This window comes from Temnothorax curvispinosus, unplaced genomic scaffold (genome assembly GCF_003070985.1).
Source record: "Temnothorax curvispinosus isolate PA1 unplaced genomic scaffold, ASM307098v1 QBEX01013138.1, whole genome shotgun sequence".
NCBI lineage: Eukaryota > Metazoa > Arthropoda > Insecta > Hymenoptera > Formicidae > Temnothorax > Temnothorax curvispinosus.
In genome coordinates, this window is record NW_020222918.1 from 1,801,844 (window position 1) to 1,820,277 (window position 18,434).

At 32.1% G+C, this 18,434-nt stretch overlaps 1 protein-coding gene across 2 annotated transcripts; it reads right to left on the minus strand.

The window, feature by feature from the left end:
- Window positions 1-3,112: 3,112 nt before the first annotated feature.
- Window positions 3,113-12,603, minus strand: LOC112463317 (U8-agatoxin-Ao1a-like). 2 transcript variants are annotated; one of them, XM_025029653.1, is made up of 3 exons: window positions 12,347-12,603; window positions 6,883-6,964; window positions 3,113-5,367 (listed from the first exon to the last, which is right to left on the minus strand). In XM_025029653.1, the coding sequence occupies exons 1-3, from the start codon at window positions 12,429-12,431 to the stop codon at window positions 5,232-5,234; spliced, it is 303 nt and encodes a 100-aa protein (XP_024885421.1). In that variant the 5' UTR covers window positions 12,432-12,603; the 3' UTR covers window positions 3,113-5,231. The 2 variants fall into 2 exon arrangements, with proteins under 2 accessions (XP_024885421.1, XP_024885419.1); XM_025029651.1 differs by having other exon boundaries at window positions 3,113-5,394.
- Window positions 12,604-18,434: the final 5,831 nt, after the last annotated feature.

Consider the following 18,434-nt stretch of genomic DNA (forward strand, 5'->3'; position numbering starts at 1 on the left):
AGAGAGAGAGAGAGAGAGAGAGAGAGAGAGAGAGAGAGAGAGAGAGAGAGAAAGAGAGAAACGCATTTACTGAATAAATTAATATATTTGCATTTAACCTAATTGATATTATGAGCTAGGTGAAGCTATAACACGTTGTTTTATGCATACTTCAGTAATATATGGTCACAAGAAAGAAAAACGATGCTAAATCGAAAGTATCATATTCAAAGTATCATAATCAAACATTGTAATACAAATTGACCTTCTCTTCGATCACTTTATCTTTATTTGTGACTTCATGTTTTTGTTTAACCGAAAAATATGAATCTATATGGCAACAGAGCCAAGTTCGTTGAACTATCTCGTGCAGAACGTGATCCACAAATTATGGTTCCTTCACCGATTGTGTCATCGAACTCTTCTCCTGATTACGTTCTTTCGTAGTCTTTCGTGCGTCCTCCTCTCCTTTCACTCGGCAGTAAACAGTACATATTTCGTAATCAGAGATCTCCAACCTTTTTTAACCTAGGACACCTTAGAATTGATTTTCTCGGGACTCTTCTGAATGAATAAATGTGATAATATCGAGATAAAATAATTACTTGGAAATATTAATCCAATTAATTATGTGATTTATGATATATAATAATTTATGATATATTAAGACAAAAATCATATGTATATATAAGGTAAAAAATAAAATCTCTTTGAAAATCAGAATATTAAATATCGCTCCGTTATGATGCATATCATATATGTACATTATAGGATCATAGAAGTGTTAAATATAATACACCTAAATTGCGACACACATATCGTCCTAGAAAAACAAATTGACTTAGGTGAATCTAATAGAGCAAACGTGCGTGATGAAAAGCTTGGCCTATTAATTATAAGAATTCATCATTTGCTATTACATCACTGACATACATACGAATCACCTCTCATTACCGTCAATTACTGAAAATGTTTACAATTTACTTGGAGTGTCTTATCGTAAGTGTTTCTTTTTTTTTATTTTGTCATTATGTGTCAATTAAAGTGGAGTTACCTTGTTTTATTAACTTAATAAAACAGAACTATATACATATAATGAGCTTAAAATACTAAGTCCTCTATTAAAAATTGAAAGAAAAAAAGGAAATATATATAGACAATATTAACACCCACGTAGCAGCATGAATTTTTATAAATTCTGCATTATGCATATGTTTGGTGTGTGTGCGCACACACAAAAATTTTACTTAATAATCTTGACAACATTAAAACAAATTAATATGAAAGAAATATTCTATTATTAGATCTATAAACATGACATTAATTTTATGTATACAATTATTCAATATTAAATTTCTAAAACAGTAGAATTTGTCTCTAAACATAAATGTTCTATTTCTTATAAACTAGCATTTTAGATCAGCAAATCGTTCTTATCAATTCAATTTTTTTTACCTGCTCTCAATTATAATTTCGAAAAATATACGAAAAATATACGTATTTTCAATCTTTCCAAAATAACTGAACAATGAATGAAAAGGCGCGCCACAAATGATAAAATATTCTAAGAATGTATATATCCGGGATACCCATTGCATTACTACCAAGAGATTATTTACGATATAGAGTCGACTCGGACCGAGGACGTAGGTCATCTAGGTTCTATGGGGTTAACTCGTTTAACCTTCTCTCCTCTTCCTCCCGCGCAAAGGTCCTCCCGAGGTCGAGATCGAGATCGAGATCGATGTAGTCTTAGAAACATGTACTTCAATTAGAAGAATTTAATTACGATAGAGTGTCATTCTCAGCACGCCTTATCGATCGTTTGTTAAGTTAAAACAACATTGAATATGGAAAATATGGAAAAATAAACCGTGAAACAAAGTGGGAATGACAAACGATATCAATACGTTATTAACTCTAATAATTAATGGGATTACGCAAAGATTAATGATATTATGTTTTACTATGTAGTTTTGTTGCACTAAAATCTATTAACTCGAATCATAGTATTTTCCTAACAATTCATATTGGAAATATAAAGCAAAGAAATAAATAATGTCATTTGTTTTAATGTAGGAATCTCGTGTTTCCGTTTCCGAGTTTTATAAATCGTTGATAGAATTTGCACAAATCCAAATCAACTTTAAAGACGCATGCAGTTAACAACAGCTTCAATCTTCATTTAATTTCATGCAGATCCATTTCGTAATCTAATCTGAAACTTGAATAACAGGAGGCCTGTTTGTTTTATAGCTGAACTTCTTTTGCACAATTCATTTTTTCTCTTTTTCTTTTCAACGTGAAGAAGTTCAGTTAACACGAACAGGCCTTTTGACACTTGAAAACGTTTGAAAGAAACTGACATTGAATCAAACTTTCCAAAGAAGAGACTTTTAAAGTCTTTGGATTTGTGTGAAAGACTATTCTTATTGTTAAAAATTTGTTTTTTTTGTTGCAAAAAAATGGAAATAAATAAAATTAAAATGAAATATTTTCATTAATAATAGAATAATTGCATCTGTAATTAATCAAACAATTTTATATGATATAATATATTGTTTCTTAGATAAATTTACATAAATCATAAGTAAGGAGGGTTACATGCTTATAATTTATCAAGTAATTCTTTGCCGCAAGAAAATCGCGTTGCGAGTTAAATCATACGTCACGATCCAGTTACTTGACCCTACAGGTCTCTGGCATGACGTTGCCTCCTCGGCCTGGCAAGAAAGAGATCATCGTGACTTTGAAAGTTCTCAATTACCTCTCTGCAGGTGCAAAATGCAAAAACTATATCTTTTTGTTCATATTTTTTATTTACTTAAATTATTTCAAAAAGTCGGGTTTTTCAACAAATTTATAATTTTTATTAACAATCAAAGTATGAACAATTTAAAATTGGATTTTTAAAATCTCAACAGTTTTAAGACATTAGAGTTTTCAACGTTAATTGTTTTGCACGTAACTCGAGAAAAAAACGTTAATTTGTATTACGCTTACAGCTTGAGGATGAGATATATTGAAAAAGTCACACGCTTCGAAATAAAAATAAATTGGAAATTAAATTATCAATGATACAGGAGTGATGACAATAAAAGAGAGAATTACACACATTTTTTTTCTCCGCGTATACATATTTAATATATATATATTTCCATGATATATCGATACGTGTACATCCACCTTGAAATACAATGCATAAACATATATTATTATAGTATTTCCTTTATAATCATACATGTATTAGGTAATACGTTTAAAGTTTAAGATGCGGTATGAGAAAAATGTGAATTGCACATCATTCATATCTATAGGTACGTACCATCAAGGTACGCTTTTAGATAAATCGCCGCCGTTTTAGATACATATTAATTATCAATCTCTGCTCATGGCTATACAATAATTCCATTTCTCTCGATCCGTATCCGTATTTGGTTGCAAAAAATCTGTCGTTACACCAATTTTAATTAGCCTATCGATTATTCGCAATCATCCTCGACAGAATAACTTTGTAATAAGTTAAGAAATACCGACGATCTGATTGGCGAAAGTGGCCGGAGAGATATCTCCAATCAGAAGGTAGTAATTCCCACAATTTATCGGGCATCTTTTCGCTAATGTTTTCCAATTTTTTATCTGTCCAGGAGGACTGTGAAATCCCGAAAACACGAGAATTGATTCTAACTCATTGCCAGTTTGATTCGAAAGAGTCACATTCCGTGTAATAGATATATCATCGAGATTTTCCATGTTTTTTTATTGTTAACGAAAATAAAACTATAAATCTTCTGTAATTTAATTTTCGAAGGTCCGATAGAGTCGCTGAAAGGAGTAACTAATTATATTTGAAACATTCATTAATATATAAAATATAACGTATTGACTTCCACATACAATTTTTGACATATAATACTTTGATTTAAAAAGTGAATGGAAAATTTTCAAGAAAGATTGCCGTGAAATGAATGTAATTTTCCATTTTACTGCATTTATACATATACATATTTTAAGTAGAAGTCCGAATTTATTGTAGAATATTGAAAATAAAGAAATTCGTGTTTAAGAAAGAAAACTTATTGTACTTTGCAGTTACTTAGCAATTTTATTGAACACTGTTTAAAATTTATTTTGCTAAGCAGGACTTGAAATAATAGTTACAATATATCTTTATTCCTTGCACGCTTTATCCAGAAGTTCCGATGAACAATCAATTAATGTGAGTCAAGGTCCTCTGAATGTCTGCAGGGTGCATTCGCCGTAGTGTATTCGCCATTTCTGACTCCAACTCGACGACAACCTTCATTGATGAAGTTGAAACGGCAGAAAATCCAAGGAGGGGTTTAGGGTATCGAAGGGTATCGAAGAAAAATAAAAAAATAAAATATATTTTTCAGATAAAAATAAACATACTGGATAAAAAACGCCACTCTGTTTTAGTTTAATAACGCTTGCAAAAATTTTGTGATGTGCACATATGCGCACGTACGTAGATGTGATTTTTGATAAGAATCTCGATAAGAATCGATTGCACTAAAGTTGACCATTGCAAATTAATTATTTTTTTCTTTTTGCATTACCTACATTATAATCAGAGTTACGATCTAGAAAGAAACAGGGGATCGTTAAAGCACATCGATTAGTCAACGCAGTTGATCCCGAGCATTGAATATCGCGAAAGAGGTAGTCATAAAAAGTTGTATTGAGAGACTGGACTTATGGATATCGTAGAAGAATGTAAACAGTTTCCGAGAGCGTATAACATTTTGCAAGCTATTGCCAATCATGATATCACAAGCATGATGTCAAAAAAATCACTCATTTCTTTCTCTATTTCTCTTTCTGTCTCTCGCTCTCTATTAAAAAGATCTAAGAAACACACGAAAAAAAAAAAGATGTCAACGCGTATCATTGAGGCCTTTGTTTTAATCAAAAAGATAAATCGCAAGACTTGAAGAAATATTAGGGTCGTCCCCACGGGACCAGATACATCGAGTAGGTTAAATTTTACGGGAGGAACGAAGAACGTCCGAATGTGCTCGAGGGGGGAATACAGTCAGGGATATAGTCCGTCGTTGGAAGTCAGTACAGTCTTTCAAAGAAGTGAGATGATTGCGAGAGAAGGGGAAGGGGAGAGAGAGGGGAAGGGAGAAGAGGGAGGATAGTAAAAAGAAAAAGAAGAAAAAAACGTATAGGAAATAAGACGCATAAGTATAGGAAGATTTAGGGCAAGAGGAGAGGGAGGATATCGTTTAGCCCCACTTTTGAAAGAGACCCATCCGTTGACATTGGCAATTAGAACCCCAGAGATTGCAGCGGCAGCTAGAGCTGTTGCAGCAGTCCTTCCGTCGGTGATAACAATCGCCGCCACGCCTTATGCAAGCCCGCCTAAACAAGTTTATCGACGAGGCACGTCTACTCGAGATTAGGGAAATCGAGAGAACGCTTTTTCACAACATTGAAACATCAAGACGAAAGGAAGGGGCTAAAAAGATCGCAATATCGATTTGGGGTAGAGGAGACCGGGGCTAAATGGCCCATATTTCAGAATTTCCAAGTTATAACTTCTCAGACAACTAATTGCTATGATTGCCAGTACAAATCTGACAGAGGCAACCTTCCTCCTGTATGCTAATGCCCGTCATGATCCTGTTAATCGTATATTTTGTTTTGTAATAACTAAAATACAAACATGCAGCAACGTGGTCATCTTGCCCTGGTTTAAGGCCGGGATTAAGTTGCCCAGTAGCGTATAGGGTAACAAATATGTATATATTTATAATATATATATTTGCTACTTGATACAAGTCTTATCATCTTTTTCGTTACCTTCATATTTGCGGCATCAAGTTTACGTATACATTTTTAACGAATCATACGATTAGTACAGAAAAGGTTTAATTAGTGGAAAGAGAATGTTATGACACTTCCATTGCGTTTTCTTCAAATATGTCCGGCTATCAACTCATGTTAGAACTATGACAGACTGTACTAAGTACTAACTGTGTATCTGACTGCCACGGCGCTAGCTTTAATTATGGGCCAACCTTATCCTGATCGTTCATATGCTCTATTTCAGTCGTTTTATAAATGAAAACTGCATTTATTACTCGAAACGATATATAATACAAGATATATTGCAAGAAACTTTATTACCAGCTAGTAACACGTCGCTTAACTTTTGTTCACTCACGATGAAGAATATTAATACAAAATTTTGAGAGACTCGAAAATTTACTTTGCTACTACTAAATCAGTTTTTCTTCTTTTTAACTGTAATATTATTTCGATTAATGAAACTCAGGGGAAAGTATCTATATTCTAAAAGAATTATTTCGTAATTTTGTATCCACTGTTCCTCTGAAGATAAGTACTGAAAAAAAGCACATGAGCAACATACTCCTGGAACCATTTAGCCCCGGTCTCTTCTATGTCTCACGCATCCATGCACGCATATACGCGTATACGTATCAATAAACGGATTATATGATTGCTAGAAGAATAACTTTTTCTTAGAATTGCAAAAATAAAAGATTTTTTGAAACCTGTGTCTTTTAAATGTTTTAATTTATAACGCGTGCACATATGCATAATATACATATATAATAAGGTGCTACGCACACTCACACACATGCGCACGCACTCGCACACGCACACACGCATATACGTGCATACATACATATATATATACATCAACAATTAATTTTAACAACAATGTGTTATTAGAAAGGAAATATTCCTAATTTTTTCGGCATCCATAAAATGTATACAATTTCTTCAACAATCAGTCAAAAAGAATACGGGAAGAGGGAAAACATGTTTTAGAGATCTCGGGAGAAATGTCGAGAGAGGAAGATCGTAGGAAAATGAAACCGGAACTGACTAGTAAGATAATCTACTCACTTTTGTGCAACTCGTATCAGATTTTCCAAAGCGTTGTCCGTATAATCCGAGGTATCGCCACCTTGAAGATCATCTGCATCTTCTGCAAACGTAAAATAAATGATTAATATAATCTACGTTTTAATATAATCTACAATATATCTTAATAGATTAGTTGTATTTTAAATTAAGAGAAATAGACTTAATTATATAATTTTATCATATCAGTACGTATTATTTCATGGATTAATATTACCAAAAGATATAAGTATTCTTCGCAAGTAGAAAACAAGACTTGTATCACGTATCAATAATCATTATATACAAGCATAGATCAAGGACGCATACGACTCACAATCCGAGGACTTAAAGAACACATCTCAGTGGAGAGATGAGGAGAAAGTAAAACCAGAAAAGTATTCTATATATCGTATATCGTTCTATATATTTTATAAGGCAATATCAACGAAGACATTCAGCAAATTCGATCTTGATACATTTCTTTGACTCGATACGCGACTACTAGAGCAAATATTTCCGTCTTTTGGCAAAAATAAATTTTATCAAACAGAATATTCGCCAGAAATATTAAACAAAATTGTAAACAGATTTTATAAATCGAAACAAGCAGAAAGTACTAAACTGTACATAGCCATCTTATATTAAAAAAAAAAATTAACGCAAATTTATTTACAAATTTAGAAGACATTTCACCCAGCAGTAGAAAAGTATGTTGAAAAATATGTAATTGAGAAAAGATACAACTTTTTATATCTTTTATATATTATGTATAACTTACACACTTTTAATAAAACTCACAAAATTTCATTAAAATATTTAACATTTAACTAATTGCAAAATATATCACAAGTAAAAAGTTATAGGTACTTAAAATTTTCATCGATCCGTTTTCATTATCGCACATCTTTGTTTTTGCTATGGCGCAACCTTGCATAAAGGAAAATTATAGTAGTCCATTAAGATTATTACGGCAAATCTCATTATGTGTTTCTAAAACTCTTACACAAGGAAATCCTTCCTGCGGCGTGAAGGTAAAAGGGCACGTTATATTAAAGCAAATAGAACGAAATATGGTTCCTTTTCTTTCTGGAAAACGTATATTATTTCCATTGTTTGCAGATTAAATAAAGCGAAATATTCGTATTATTTAATCACTGCATATGTGATGCAATCCCAACCTAATATTTTATTCACTAAAAAAAAGATTTAAAAATTATATATTAGATAATAAAAAACAAGAAAGACCAAAAATAAATAGAAATTATATATATATATATATATATATATATATATATATATATGTGTGTGTGTAAAACAAATTTAAATTTAAATATATATAATACTTATTCTTGTTTTTTATAAATATTAATTTATTTTTGCAGCATTTGTCCCTCGCAATTTTTATCTCTGCAATAATATTTTTTAGGAATGCCTCAAATATTATTTATTTTCTATGACATATTTTAAATTCGCGACTCAATAAAATTGAGAATGCAATGGAATGATTAAATTATGGTTACATTATTAAATCGCACAATTTCTGCGCGACAACAGAAAAAGATGGAAAAAGTTAAGCGAAAAATTATAAATAATTATTTACAAAATTAGACATTATAATTATAAGATAATTTAGATGAGAGTGTTTCTACCAAATCTCGCGGAAAACGAATTAATGACGATCCATTATTTTTCTTTCTCCGTTTTCTCCTTTTCTCTTTCGTCAATTACGGCAACTCCTAAGCTCAAATTACTAATCTAAGAACCACACCCTTATTTGACTTTCTCCTTTCCTTTTCTCGACATCATTCTATTTTATTTCAATCATCTTTATGTGAATGCTTCGAGAAAGCTAACGTTTCAATGTAAATAAATCGCGAAATTATTGAACGACGAAAAGTTGTCTTTTTAACAGTGTCTAGTCGGACAGAGAGAAAAAGAGAGAGAATAAATAGAATAAAATAGTAGAATAAATTCCATTTCATTGTTCGTAAAGTAAGATCGTATCTTTATTATCGAAAAGAAACATATATCTCGTATAATTTACTTCGCGGAACACGATAATCCAGTCATTATACCATACACCATTACGGCATCCACATCTGTTGATCTTGATACATAAAATGCGTAAAGCTCAAGATTTGGAACAATATCACCATGTTTGATTTCAGTATGAAATTGATAAGTTAACGCAAAACAATTTATTAAATAAACTATTAGATAATTTATTAAAATAAACGAGAATGTGGCTGATGTAACAAATAAAAAAACGAAGGAATAACTTAGCGTTAGCGATTACCTAAGTCCTAACGAGATATCGAGAAATCGATGAACAATTGCAACGTCTTCAAAGGAAGCCCCGATAATCAATCAAACGCAGACGTAATTAAATCTCTGAAACCAATATCCCACCGGAAACAGATTACGGTTTCATTAGCACTGGCAATTGTTACATAGTCATCAAGATTTTTCCATATTTGAAATGATTTATTCTGGCTGATTGCAATTATCACGATAGAAATCGGTGCAGTCATCGTAAAAATTGTTGAAAAAATAAAAGCTCGACCAAAGCCATGAACATGTTAAATATAGATCTATAATCAACTTAAATCATTTTCAATGCACTGAACTATTAGAGGCTAACTCTTTAAAAATAAGTATCATAGATTTATATATCCATACTTGTGTGTTCACACACAAATTTGATTTTCTTTTTAAAATTCAGCTTATAAAATAAATTTCCTAAAATGACTAAACGAAATAATATTAATATCAAACCAAAAATAAATTTACCTGTTTTATTTCTACATTCCACGTTACCACTATATCAATGCAGCAATTTACAATATTTTCGGATGATAATTATAAGCGAATGTAATTTCGATTATGCAAATATTTTTCATTGTACACGTATTGTACATCACACATGTTGGTTTTATAAATGAGATTTTAAGTGGAAACCGTCTAGTTAAATTTAGCAACTTTAACGCACGCCACAAAATTCAATCGGTGCGCGTCTGACCACGCATAAACCTATTCCACTTGCACTATCTGCACGCGCGATCCGATGACCATTGACACTTGGTATGATATGATTATACGAATTCAGCCAGTTCTCAAGTCAAGCTCTTCTATAAAAATATTTCGGTTTGCTTCATTCTTGTCTTAAGTTTTTTTTTTTTTATATGACTTAATAAATTTACAAACATATTTAAAGAAAATATTTGTGTAAACTGTATTTAGCTACATGCGCGATCTCTAATATTAATATGATATTAACTATTATAAATTTGTACGGTAATAAACGCAAGATTTTCAGTAAATTATAGGATCGTAAAGAAAGCGAGTATTATCCGTCGATATTAAAAGTTTCAACGAGTTCCAATATATTGTAAAGCTGGCGAGCAAAGTATTCTATTACAGTTTGCAAGTTTTAATACTTATTGTCAAAGTCTCTTTGATTAATTCCGAAACGTTAAATAAATTAAAATCCAATCAAAAAGTTTGTAATGTTGAAACAACTTTTAAGAAGTTTGTGTATTTTCGAAAAACTATCGATAACTCTCTCTGTTCGATATAATTCAAAAAGGTTAATTTCAAAAAAGAGATCCAAACAAGGTAAACCTGGTAAACCCCTATCAACTCGGTTTAACGAGATTTTCCAGCAGTCTCAGTTCTAGCAAAACAGAGATTTATTTCAATACAACTTTCTGTATGAGACACATTCACATTTTAACTAGAAAACTTTATTTGCGCACATAATATTTATATTATAATTTTAGTGTCAAAATTTATATTTAAGAATAATTGACACGTAAATATATTTCCAAATATTTTATAGACTTTTGTAAAGAACATAATTAATGTGTAACATAGCAATTTGTGCACGGAAAAAAAGGATTAGCTTTTGTTTCGGAGTACACAGTTTCGTTTTGCAGGATAGAGCAACTCCGTACGGAAACTGATACGTTCTTGTAGAAAGAACCGAGAATGGAGGAGGCCGGGTCTTATAAATGAAAGAAAGTGATCGGTGAAACTTTCAGTGCGAAAGTCTTTATTTGATAATATAATCGAGTTGGGCGATGTCGAGAAAGGACGCGTATAAGGGAGCGAAAACGCACGGAAATCTTGATTGTGGTCTCTCGCTGCTGCACAGCGCGAGGGCGAAGATCTTCGGGAAGAGTCCGGCTCGGACTCTGAAATCGTCGGATATCTTGCCGCGAAACGGAAGTGCAGCGACCGGATCGCGATACAAGAAGGAGAGTCCTCGGCTGGAAGCGCAAGGAGATCGGACACGAACACTCCCGATGATTTTATTTTCTAGAAGTTTCGAGCAATCTCGACGCGTGCTCCGATTTTCGATACGTGTATTTGGAAAGCGCTCCGAATGCTGACTGGGCCGTCGGTATGCGTGAGCTCGAACACCGGATTCTCGTATTCGCGTCGATCATTCTGTTTTCCGTCAAGTTCCACGTGATCCTTGCATGATCCTCGCGGTTTATTGTGCCGAGCGCGGGGACTTTCCGAGTCTTTCACTTTACCTTAACTCTAAATAATATATAATGATAACGCTTAACATTCATCCCGGAACAGCTTTAATTGTAAAATAGGGATAAATAGTAGCAAACTTTAACAAAAGTTTTGCTACTATTGCTAAATTATAACTCTTGCTGCAAAAAATTTTAGTTATCCCTAAATTTGCTATATAGTAGCTAATTCTTTTTTTCCGTGCGTCAACTAAAGTATCTGTGATAATTAATACTTTAGTTGACGCACGGAAAAAATATATTGTAAAAATTTGTTTGGCCTCAATGTATATATTTATTCTCGGCAATTATACGACATTATTTTTATTGCACGATAAACAATGGCAACGGTATTAAAAAAATAAAAGAGGATTTCTATCAAAAACATATTTCATACAAAAAAAATAAATGTCACGCCTAGCCTGGGGCTAAAAAATCTTAATGGTCGCAAAAAAATACTAAAAGGGTAACACTCTTTTGTAATTATAAAGATATTCAAAAACTTTTTCCCTCAGCTGGTTATATCAAAATCAACAGTAAACAGATAATTAATTTAATTTAAAAAAATGTTCGACATTTTGGTTTTAAAATAATAATATATCTCTTTTTACTTTCTTCATGTAAACCACGCGATGCAAATACCAATTGCGCTATCTAAATGGAGATTAAATTAATTATCTGCATCATAATTGATGCTCATAAATGTATAAATTATTATTCACTCTCGCGCACGTGGAAATTATATAATTCGAATCTATATATGAGCGACAGTGACCTAGACAAATGCAAACATTCAAAGCCATCGTAAATATATCCGAGAGATGTCTTAAATTTTTGCAACGTTTTCTCCATCCAACATGCTCCAGCAGATGTTTACCGAGCTTTTATGTTATGTTCCAGCTCTCTATTAACGCGCAAAACAGGATCAGACTATGACTCACCAGCATCGTCGAAGTAAGGATTGGCGAAGCTCCTAGCGGCCAGGACGACCAACAGAAGAGACAACCATAGCAACGAAGACCTCATGTCTCACGACCTGCGCCCGCTCGGCTCACAGTTTGCGTTCACGAAAAATTCGGTAGAGATGAAACGCAAAGTCTCTCTCCCTCTGTGCCGCAGCTCCCGCTCGTCCTTCGTTCGGGAAGGAATCTCACCCTCGGGCTCACCACCGAGTACTGGGGTGCGAGTGAGGGTTCCACCGCGATCATGGCGCTTATATAGACGCGGGAGGCGTGGCGATGCGCCCCCACGAGGATATGTAGAAGCGGAGCTTGGACTTCTGGATCGGACCAGGCGCGCTCAAATGCGCGCCGTTTGATTGTGTACGCTGCGGAAACATCCCCATCGAGCGGACAGAGGAATACGATCATTTTCGGCTACCGCTTGCTCGCACTTTTGTCTCGACAAACTCACACTCTCATTGTTAGATAGAAGCAACTGGTTGTGCGAAGCAACTAGTAGATTTTAGACTCTCTCTTCTCCTCTCCTTCCCCCCTTCTCTCTCTCTCTCGCTCTCTCGCTCTCTCTGTTTTTCTCTGTATTCTTTGACTTTGATTTCGACCTCCGAATCTTTAAAATGCGCAATTTACTTTATTCATGCGAAGCAGTTTTGAATAAACGTCGACTGCAGCTGTAACGGACAAGAAACGCTGCGACAAACTCGCCCGAAAGCTGTGATACGCGACAACCTCGTGAAAGCCTGAACAGAACTGCTCTACGACCTCTACACGTAAATGCATGATGGTTGAAAGACGATGGATGATAAACGACTTTATTCGAGATTCGAGCTTGTATATGTGCACTATGTACAAATAGTTTTTGCGAAGAAAAAAAGAATAACTTGATGACATGTATGCGACGTGAAAATGCCAAAATATAAACATAAAAATTAATAGATAGAATAATTAATAAATTATAGTAAAAAAAAAAAAAAAAAAATAAGAGACGCCTAAATATTTGTTATTAAATCTAATAAATGTATTACATTCTTGTTTTCACACGTTTATTTTATTTACATTTTAATAAAGAAGCACGTAAACTATATTGTATTACGTTTATTTCTATAGTTTGTATTTTCTTTCATAAAAGTTAAACTCGTGCTTTAATATGTTTCTAATAGTTTCCACCCCATTTCATATCTTTATGTCTTTTTGGAAGATTAAAAGAATATAAAGAATATGCACTCTTCTCTTTTACATATGCAACACCGATGTAACTTGAAAGCCTGCTCGTCGACAATTCGCCTTCATTATTAAGTTCCTGAATTGCATTCAGGAACTTGAAGTTTGCGATGTTACGCAGTTGCAAAGTTGTCACTTAAATCAGGCATAGAAAATATAACGAAATAGTTGCTTTCAACAATATCCATTATTCAGAACCAGACTTTGATTACGTAGCCATAAACGCCTTCGCGTCAACTGGGAACATTTGCTTGCGACATTTACTTAAGAACAATCTAGCTTACTATACAAGTGTTGAAAAGCTAAGAGAACACGCTCTGAGATATACACATATACATATACTTATATACTTCTCTCTAATATTAGAAATATTCTCAATATTATTTACAACGTTAAAATAAATTTAGCTAAAAGCATTCATATTGTTAGCGTGTCTTCCTGCATACATACGTATATATATATATTTTTTTCATTTATAATTTAATTGCCCTAATAAAAGTTTTACGTATTTATTTAATGAAATTACAATAAAAGTTCTTTACGAATGAATAAGTGATAAAGAAATATATCAATTCTTAATTGTAATGCTGACATGTATATATTAACGAAGAAAAAGTTCCGTGCATAAAAAAGCGAGTCGAAAATAGGTAATTTACGGATGAATAGGGTGACTTTCTCCTTTCGAGAATAGAGGGTTGCCGTCATGCGTGGTATAGAACAACCGAAGGTATAATGCTGAGATAGAAGCTGTAAATTGCCATGCCAGCAGTGGGCAGCTTTGGCTGAAAAAGGGAAGACCTTCAATAGAACGATTGCGCTTACAAGAATATGATATGATATATTCCTTCATCCTATTCGGATTATTGAATAAATTGCATTTATCTCCCATATAATCTACATTTATATTTCCGCGTTTGCTTTTTCTTTTTCTCACTAGCTATATATAAATAATATATATATGTATAATATAGTCGCAATTGTATTACGAGGATACCGTAAATTTGCCATTATATATTCCAATTACTAAATCAAAGTTGTCTTATGTAATATATATGTTGCGTTTTCTAGTGAAAAATAGTTCAATCTTCTGCGTTAAAATTCTTATGATCTACATTCGCGTTGCGGTAGAAACAATTTTATATATTTAGTTATCGATACGATCTTTCTTACAGAGGCAGACTGGATATTTTTCTACATAAAGATTTATCTAATTTTACCAGCAATCGTTGAATAATACATATCCAATATCAGAATCGTAATTGTAACCTTATTGTTAGAAATAAAAATTCTGACATTGAAAATGAATTAAGAGCAATACTATATCATGCAATTTCTCTCTCTCTCTTCAAGAAATATTGCAAAATTTATTAAACGATACTTTTCTACTTTCCTTTCTATCTATAAAAAGTTACATTTTTTTAATAGTATTTTTATTAGCGCATATTGTTGTAAAAAGAGAAATAAAATAAAAAAAGGAAAATTCGGTCTTTGTTAAATAAAAAAAATTTTTTTTTTAAATTGTTAAATAAATTAAGTAAGAAGAAAATAACATAAAAACAGAAGTAATATTTTATTAATTTTTATTTTATTTTATATAATATCGAGATTTCTTTACTTCTCGTTGTTCCCTTAAACAAGATATGGAAGATCAAATACGAGAGATATTCGACGCTGATTTAAGGATAATGATAGCAACATGAAAAGCGAGGATATATCACGCGACGAATGAGATACACCAACCTACAAAATTTCCGATAATGACGTGGATACTTGTTCCAAAAAGGTCTGTTCACTTTTTCCTGCGAAATAAACGAGCATATATAGGGATCGAAGAAGTAAAAAGGCACGTTTCGTGTCGAGGCGATAAGCAAGAAATCTGACGTTGTACCCTAATTGGCGTTTATAGTACACAAGGGTACCATCTATCAGCTGATATATATTATATCATCCATATAATGAGTTATCGGACACCTCGGAGACTACGGAGACTTCGTTATATAGACATATATAAACTACGGAGATGGTCTTAAGCCTTATTATGTCACAAGACGATTAGTATACCTGTATAGTGAATACAATGAGCTTAATTGATCAAAATCAATTTATATTTTGATAGAATTAACGAATTTTAATTAATGATCCGTTTAACTATCACTATCGTAATGGCTTCGAATTTCACTTAAAAACAGAGAATGTGTATTATAAACTCTTGTAAAAATATTTACTTGTACGAATCCGTTAAGTATCCGCAAAAAGATGAAAAATGTGGATAAATGTGTACTTATTTCAATTTTTCAAATATAAATTATAAATTGTCGGTTTCAAATGTACCTCACGGGACCTGTTTAACGGTAATCTTGGATTTAGGAAATAGTAAGAGTAAGAAGCAAGATAAAGTGGGATTTTAAATTACGAACATTAAAAAGTCTCGAAAAGCGACTTAATATCAGAATCTAATTAGGGGTTTTGAAGAGGTTATCTATTAGATATCTAAAATCTCAAAAGTTTCCCGAGAATTTAAAAAAATGCGATTCCGAGCATTTCTAAGATTTTAAATTCGAGATTTGAACCGCAGAAATGTAAAACTCTTGAAAATCGACGAAGCATTAGAATATGATTAAAAACAAGATAAAGCAAACCATGGCATGTATAAATGTACATATATACCAATAATATTACCAATAATGCCAAATATTTCAATTTTAAAAATCCGAACTTTATTATCTTCCGCCCGTTTACATTTATAAGCAAGATATAAATATAATTACAATGTTGCATAATAGATTACAATTTACAAGATATTATTATAAATAGAAATTAATTTTTATCATTAACAAAGTACATATAAATGTTACATCATTAATAATAAACGATTTTATCAAGTATAATTGATTCTAGCTCTTGTTTTGTGTTCTTTTTGCTAATGCATTTCTAAAATACTTGGCCAAAATATCATTGTGCCAAAATTTTGAGCAAATATTTCTATAGACCAGATGTTACAGTAATTTACTTCATGTCACATATTTTAATCAATTTTATAGTCGATAATAATAAAATAAATAATGTAAATAATTTTTACATATTACATATTACAATTTACATATTACAAAAAATATCTTATAAAAAGTAATTTTCAGATGACACACATACCTATATCTCTTTTCAAGAAGTCTTTTTTTAAAACGGTCTTTAATAAGATCTTGAAGGCATCTTTGAAACTTATTGTTATTTAATGTAAAATAAAAAAGAAAGTTGATCCTATTTTTTTCTCATCATAAATCTTTTTATATTTACGTCGAAAAAAATGGCATTTTAACAAAACAAATAGAAATATCATCACGATGTAATATATCGTTGCAGCGGATAGACACATTCAGCAAAATAATTTAAACGTTGTTATTTTCTGACACTTGAAGCTCATTTGTTGAATCTTATACTAATAACCAAACACGTTAAATTGCTACTAGTATTTGCACAACCATTATCTTTGCTGAATACCCAATATATAATTCCGCTGGTAACATTTATAAATTTCTCTACAAAGTAAATTATCTGCCAAATCTCTCTATAAAACAAATTGCTCGAATTAACGCGATGGAAGTGATCGATGATATTGAGGACTTACGAGATTTTACAACGATCTACAAGAAAGATTATCTCGGAAAGAAAGATAAGAGAGCTAACAAGTACAAGTTATTATCAAAATATTTATCATCCTTGAACATCTTGAATAGACCGTACAAAGAATATTTGAACACGCGATTGGAAAATCGATTATTACCTGAGAACGAACGAAGCGAAGATCCAGTGGACAATTTAAATAGAGTAAAAATATAAATCTTTTTATAATCGTGATTGTGTATTATTGTAATTGTACGTCATCGAAAATACAGATACGCGACAAATTTCCCCACTTAACAAATGCTCTACCGGAAATCGTGCCAGATGAAAACGTGATAGATCGCGAGAAGAAAAAATCAATGAAGACCATATATCAACTGGATTATTTGAAGGAATTTGAAAAGGGTTCGTTACTTGTGTAATAATTATATCATTACATGTGTGTGTGTGTTTGTGTATTTATTTATTTATTTATTTGTAATGCCGTGATATTGTGATATTAAATAACTAAACAAAACTAAACAGTGTTGCTCATATAATGTCCTATGTCTCTCTAAAGATATAAATATTATTAGCACAGAAAATTTCCAATGCTAATAATATTTATATCTTTAGAAACATAGAACATTATATGAACACACACACACGCACAGTACCGTTTAATTCTGTTTACTTATTTAATATCACACTATCATTGTATCACAAATGAGTACTTTTGATCGTAATCAGATCATCATCATAAGGAAATAACGTTGCCGCAAAGCTGGATTATACCCGAGACAATTCAAAGACGTGCGTATCGAAATCCATGGGTAATCGCACCGAGAGAATTGATAAAACCGTCGAAAATTTTTAAACCGTGCAACAATTTGGATCCTAATCTTAAAGAAAGAAAAACTCTTCGTGTGACGTACGTAAAATACGCACCAATATTCATATTAATTTGAGACAATTTCAGATTTCAAAATACTGTTTACTAATTTTCTATATAGAACTGGAACTTCCGAATATACTGGCACAATCGGAATTGTTGGGGAAAGGATTAAACTACGAAGCCCGTCAGATATGAAGGACCACATTGCATTGCAAAACTCTTTAAGGAGTCCTATAAAATATCTCGAGTCAGAATGTTCGCTAACACTATAACAAAATTTACCTTTCTCTACGAAAATATTCTAAATTATTCTGAATTTTATAAATAAAAGATATAAGATTCGCGTTGGAAAGC